Source organism: Anneissia japonica, unplaced genomic scaffold (genome assembly GCF_011630105.1).
Source record: "Anneissia japonica isolate Jap-2015-1 unplaced genomic scaffold, ASM1163010v1 scaffold11291_len59204_cov126, whole genome shotgun sequence".
Classification (NCBI taxonomy): domain Eukaryota; kingdom Metazoa; phylum Echinodermata; class Crinoidea; order Comatulida; family Comatulidae; genus Anneissia; species Anneissia japonica.
In genome coordinates, this window is record NW_022737827.1 from 8700 (window position 1) to 15814 (window position 7115).

At 36.0% G+C, this 7115-nt stretch overlaps 1 protein-coding gene across 1 annotated transcript in view; it reads left to right on the forward strand.

Moving 5' to 3' along the window:
• Positions 1-6595: 6595 nt before the first annotated feature.
• LOC117117462 (sushi, von Willebrand factor type A, EGF and pentraxin domain-containing protein 1-like) overlaps positions 6596-7115 on the forward strand; it is a gene marked incomplete at its 3' end in the record, with an annotated part of 39665 nt that continues 39145 nt past the window's right edge. Inside the window, exon 1 of the mRNA XM_033261763.1 lies at positions 6596-6686. Within this exon, the coding sequence (XP_033117654.1) occupies positions 6596-6686 (91 nt within the window). The remainder of the gene's footprint in view (positions 6687-7115) is intronic.

Genomic DNA, 7115 nt, shown 5'->3' on the forward strand with positions numbered 1-7115 from the left:
AATCAAAACACGTTTACCTGAACTTATATACCATACATGGATATACAGTATGCACATGCAGTAAATATAGGGTGAAAAGTCAGTGGTAGCATTTTATTTATTTGTGGGGCCAATGTCCCATTAGAACATAAAACATAAACATAAACATGCGCGTTCTGAATTCTGAAAAGAAAGCAAACTCCCGCGACCAGCGGTTGCCGAGATATGACACTCTATATTTTCATTATGCATAATCAAGAGCTAATTTGCATATGACACAGTACACGTGACCATGGTGTGATCATAGATTTTTATTTCTTCTTTTAATATAATGCAAACAGACATGCATTTGAATAATGTGAGACCTAAAGTAATTGTCTATGTACATTAGTCATTGAGATATGCAAATTCAGTGAATATAGGTCAGAGGTCAATTGTAACATTTCCGTTAATTTTTGTTAGGCAAATGTTGCCAAGATATGAGAACCTTATATTTTCGACCTAATTTGCATATTTTAACTAATTTGCATATGTTCCCGAAGTGTGACCGAGGTGTGATTTCTGGAATTTCATGCCCTCCTTATATGTATTTAATTAAAAAAAAACTTTACTTGCAATTTGTTTGACTTGAAATGCTAGATTGTCTAGACTTATAGGCTGATTTGAAGAATCACAGAAATCCCTGTCAAACGAGAATAAAGGTAAGGCTGCACTAAGAATTTAATAGTCTCCTTGACCGGGGTCGATGAACTTTCAAACCGACTTCGTAGAAATAACATTGTCTTTATTAATGTACCAGAGGGATTGGAAGGTGGACCTAATGGAAACCAGTTTGAAAAATGTAATTCTTTTGAAAAAATGTTTATTGAAAAATATTTACAAGTGAATACAGATAGTATGATAATTGGGAGAGCACATCGCACGCCGACAAGAATGGATAACACATGGGTACAGTCTAGACCTATTCATTCAGCATTCCTTAGTTATGGAGATGGACAGCGTGTACTACGTGCGGCTTGGAATCTTCAGACACACCCCTTTTAAGGAGCTGAAGTTATAGTGGCTGAGGATTTTATACCGAGTTTATTAGCTGAAAGAAAAAAAAAACTATGGTAAAAGCGGTGTGAACTCTTACAGCAAAATCCTTAGAGAAAGGTATTTATTAACTATCCTGCTAGCTTTCGTGTAGTTGACCCAGATGGAACCAGTACCTCAATAAAAGCAAATAAAATTAAATAAACAAGTATTGTTGATAATAATCTACTGTATGTTTATTGATGTTCTCTTCACAGCATGTCTTCCTATGGGATATTCTCCTTGAAAATATACAGAACCGGGTGACTGACCGCGCGAACACGGTACGGACTTGTTGACCGATAAAGCAAGCGTGGGTACCTACAAGGCAACCTACATCATTGTGCCTTATAATGAAGTTAATATATCTTCTTTTTCTTTTTAACTTTTATTATTACTATGTTTAGTTTGTTTGCTTTTTTCATAATTTTGATACATGCAATGTTTGAGGTAACATTGTAAAATATCGTATATTTGTTTTAATGATTAATTTGAAAATATGTTCCCTGAATAAAAGGAATAAGAAATAAAAAATAGAATTGAGTTATTTCTATGCTTAAAAAATCCTTCCTTTCAGAGAAGACTCTGTTTATTATCTGGCTTAAAAGTAAACAAGGCTAAATCTAATTTTATTAATATTGGTCGAATGAAAAACAAAAAAGATAACCTCCTACCAAACAGCGGGTACTGCTTGACGAAATATTTCTTTAGATTGATTCTTTTAATTGACTGCAATAAAGATGAATTTTAAATTTGAATATATTATATATACAATAGAGATTTTAAAGCAAATAAAAAACAAACAAAAGAAATGTTTTTAAACATGATAAAAGAAAATTCAGTGTCTGCATTTACAAACTTTTTACCGTTAAGACATTCCAATAGTTGGATTTTATATACATGGAACTATAAAATAGATGCAAAGAGAAAAAATATGGAATTATTTCATTTAAGCAGCTTTATGTTGGCGGGAAAATATTTATTCATTCTAATTCTTAATTGGAATGTGCAATAATATTAAGCAATTAGTATAGTTGTATTCGGTAGGTGGTTACACTAATGCATTGATTGATTAAATGAATCTGATTTTGAATCTGAATCTGAAGGAAATTGTGACATTTTATGTCAAATTTAAATAGGATCTACACCCGTTATGGAAGTTGTGAACTTCCGGCCTCTATATATCTAGTATAATATGGGTTTACTTCAGGTCATGCCATATCCGTCATATTTTGCAAATATTCCTATCTACATCCAGTGAAACCAATGCGAATGAGTGTATATTTAGGTCTATGAGAAGTTAACCTGGAGCTAGCTTTAGGCCTATATCTACTAAGGATGTCAACAAAGCTCTTGGTGCATTTATTTATGTAATAATTTTATTATTCACGTGAAACAAACATAACAACAATATCGATAATGAAAAGAAAAAGAACACCCCTACCATATCAGTACAACAGAGGTTGTGTTTTTCTTTCTAATTATATGAAGGTCCTACAGTACTTATTATTTCACGTCCATATTAGTAAAACATACCTGACTGACTATACCTGACATATTATATAATTGATGAATTCAACTGAACACAGGCTATATACCGGACGAGAAATATGTATTTTGTAATATAAAATAACTTCTCTATATTTATTGTAACATATCTCATATTATTTATTTTGCTAATAAAGGGACAATATATAGATTTACTTTTGCCGACATGGTTATTCCATTTATTCCAGTATTACAATTTTCTTTGAAAATCATCATTGCATGTGCAGGCTTTCAAGATTATAATTCTCTTCTACTTTTTTCCCAGTTCCACAAAATATGATTAGTAGTTTCAGAATATTGCTCACAAACATACAAAGAGGTGAATGTACATATTGAGGAAAATGTATCCTAAATCTTAAAAGTCATAAACGCAATACAATTACATTGCAATTTTGAAACTTTTAATTATGTACCAATTGAAAACATTGCATTCTTTGAAGTGTGTAGCTTTTCCCTATCGGACCACTGTGTGGTGGTGGTTGTGGTAGAATTGGCGTTAACCAGCGCTGCGACGAGGACGCTTCTACCATAACCCCAATTTTCAATTCGTAACTGTATAATATTAGAAGAATAAATTTTATAACATTGGACACTCGTAGTACTTCTAATATTAAGTTTACTCTACTAATTATATTACATCATTATAATGGACATAATTTTAGAAAAGCACACATACCCTGTTCATTTTAACTGTAGATAAAGTTCCAAGAGAAGGTTTTGAACTCCCGCCCTCAAAGTTAAGAACCCTGATCACTAGAACTTCTTCAACTTCTATCTCATAGCAGCATGACCATGATTGGTAATGCATCATATGAACATGTTTTTTTCTTTATAATTGGATAAAAACTAAGTGTATGTGTCTATTATTACACTATGTTTACATACTAATTCAATCCATTACCACATTCAAATGTTGCTAAACATTTGAACATTAAACGGGTTTACAGTATGACAGTAAAAACGTGTTAGTCGTTCTCCTGTCTTATACAAATAAAAACACAGGTTAGCAGAGGTCACTTTACTAACTCCACATACAGTAAAAGCCTCCGTAAAATATACAGCGGCGTTGCTTTTAAGAACCGTGGCCGGACGTTTCATCGACAGATATTTGGCCGACAGACATCTGGCCGACAGACTATTGACCGAAATACCATTCGCCGACAGGTGATTCGCTACACCAAATTTCGCCGAATGCTTTTTTTTTTCTGATAGGACGTTTCGCCGACAACAAATTTGTCGACAGATAATCCATCATCATCTTCTTCCCGTCTGTCCCCTCAAGGGGTTTTTGGTCTTTTCGACAGCACTTTCCATTCTTTCCTGTCACCAACTCTGATCAACCATTCTACCATCGTCTCTGGCTGCTTCTGTTGCTGTCCATCCACTGTAATCTGCAACTGCGGAACTGGCTGTTCTATTGAAACCATTACTTCCGTCTTCCATTTGCTCATCCGCATGCCATGCGCTTCAAGTTGATTGTGCCACATTACGACTGCTTGCTGTAATTACTCTGCTGTGTTGATTGCCAGTGCAATGTCATCAGCGTACGTACTATTTTGTGCTCGTTCCATTGGACACTGACTGCTTACATAATCCAACAGTATGATAAACAGCAGAGGGCTCAGAGTGGAACCCTGGTGCAGTCCTACTTGCACTTCAAAAACATTGGTTTTGCAAAATCAGGTCTTCACCATTTTTATTAGTTTCTCCGGAAATTAGTACTGTCGTAGTATTGATGAAATTATTGCTCTGTTTAACTTATCATTGGCTTTCTCTAGATCTAGGAAGCCCCAGCAGCTCTTTTCCCCAAATTCCATCTTTCTCTGCATCATCTGTCTCACAATGAATATCGCATCTGTTGTTCCCTTACCCTTTCTAAAAACCGAAATTTTCTTCACCTAACAATGGATCCACAGTCTCCCTAATCCTGCTGTCTAAAATTCTTTCAAAACATTTCATCATCGGTGAAAGCAGCTTAATCCCCCTGTGTTTTTTTTTAATTGGTACCATTTGGGTATCAGCTTATCTTTCCATATCGCATACATTTCTTCTGTGTATCCATCTAATCCCTTCTTGTCCCAGTGTTAATACCATTTCCGATGTGACCTCATCTGGTCCTGTTGCCCTTCCTCGTTTCATTTTAATTTTTTGCTGCCATCCCTAGATAATTCTAGCCCTTCACCTCTTCTTTACTGCCTTTTTCTCCACTTGTAGGAGTCCATCAACATTATTGATGAAAGGCAAGGCCACTCTGTGCTCATACTTCTTCTTTCTTAACTTTGCTATTTTATATATCTTTTTGTTCGTTGTATAAATCATCCTCTGCTCTTTCCTTGACTTGCTATACTGCCCATTTTGCTGCTGTTTTTGCTAGTTTGTATCTTTGCTGTGTTTCCATTGATGGTTGTAACTCCATTTTTTTTATTCTAGTTTTGCGCTTTTCTTCAATAGCATTCTGTACCTCTTCAGTCCACCACCACTCCTCTCTATGAGGCATCTTACCATGCTTCATGTCTATCTGTGTTTTTCTTCTACCGCTGTAGAAAGTGTACAGCTGGATGTTTGTCTTTTCAATCAATGTGTTTGCTACCATCTAATCATTTTGACTGCACAGTTTCAGTAAGTTTAGTCCTTCTATGTTGTGTTTATCTTTACCAAAACGTTCGATGCATTCTTCAAACTTTGCCTTACTAATCATTTATGAGCATTCATGTCACCCAGTATCATCTGAAATTCTCCATCACCGGCCTTATCTGTTAAGGCCTGCAATTCATATCTGAACTGTTGTTGCACCTTATTTTTCAGCCCAGACTGAGGTGCATATACTGCCACCACAAACACCATCACATTTTTCAGCTGTACTTGTACTGCCATATAGTCTATCGTTCATTCTTATCACTTCCACCACAGCCCTTTTTATGTCCCCACGTACCACTATACCTACTCCATTCTTCTTTCTCCACCTATAGTACATCTTGCTGTCCATCCCAAGATTTCTTGCTCTCTGTCCTGTCCATCTAATCTTTTGCAGACTCAATATGTCTATCTTTTTCCTCCTTATCATCTGCTAATTCAATTCCCTTTCCTGTAAGTTTAAAGTCGCCACTCTCAAAATGTCACGCATGGGTCTTTCATTTAACCTCCGACTTTTGCCTTTTGAGCTATCCCACTCTATTCTTGATGGGAAGTAGGAGGGAAGTCGGCTTGGCAGTCAATTGGTCCGGGTCTCCCATTGGTGCTCCTTATAACTACAGTTGCCAACTGACTTCTCTCCTTTGGTGTCGAAATGTCATCTTGCGTTTGATGGTACTTGCCGGCTAGCGAGGCCAGTCACCAACATACAATTCGCCAGCATTTGTTTTGATGTATGGCAGCGAAATTTGGTGTCGGAGAATTCCGGTGTAGGGGAATGTTCTTTCGGTCAACTGGCAATCGGCGAAATGTTCTAGTACCTCTAAGAACAATTAAACATTCAATTCTCGCTCGCTTCAATGCTAGGTAAAATTCTACAAGAAAAGAGACTATTCGTACTTTCTGAACCAATACTTTTCAATAATTTTACATATTTAATAATGGTTGATAATAAGTGTTTTGTGAATATTATGTATTATTTTCAATTCAGCATTTTTATGGTAGTTTGACGCGTTTTTCAAAGTATTGTTTTAGAATCGCATGCCTTCCATATAAATTCTGTCCATGGCTTGCAGATGATTTTACCCTTGACTGATTTGATCTTACACCCTAATCCACAATTCCAGGGCCAAAAATATGTCAAGGAAACCAGAAATAATTCATGGGCCAATATACTGTCAATCTTTCAAGTTTCTAACCACATCAATATATTTAACCAATACAAATCCTTTCCTCGTTCATTGTCAATATTTATTGGTTAGCCAGTAGGCCTACAGCGGAAATTGGTATCATAGGAAGTGAAATATATATTATGATATTGTGTGAACTTAGGCCATTGACAGTCACTAGATAATCCGTAAAGATGAGATCCAGCACTTCGATCTATACGCTGCTTTTAGTGATTTACTTACAAGGTATAAATGGCGAGGATGCTACAATCACAGAAAGCAAACGTTTGTTAGGATTGTTTCAATTATATCAAACGGAACCTATGTACTTAGTATACGTTCTTGATAGTTCGGGTAGCGTTACTGAACCCGGTTTTAAGAATGAAGTAGACTTTGTAGACCAATCGTCTAAGTTTTTTCCAGTGTCTAACAAACACACGAGACTCGCTGTCGTAACTTATTCCAGTAAAACTGATATATATACCCCAATAAACTATATCAACCATCCGCAAGGAAAAAATAAGTGTACACTACAGAATGATATTAAATCAGTAACTTTTGTAAGTGGCATCACGGCAACTAGATCAGCTCTCCAAAGGGCATACGACATTCTCCCGAAAAGCACAGATAGTGGCGTGAGAAGGTAAGAATATGGTTGTTGTGACTAATTCCCCATAAATAAAACAAATGGCCTTCTCTCTCTCTCTGTCTCTC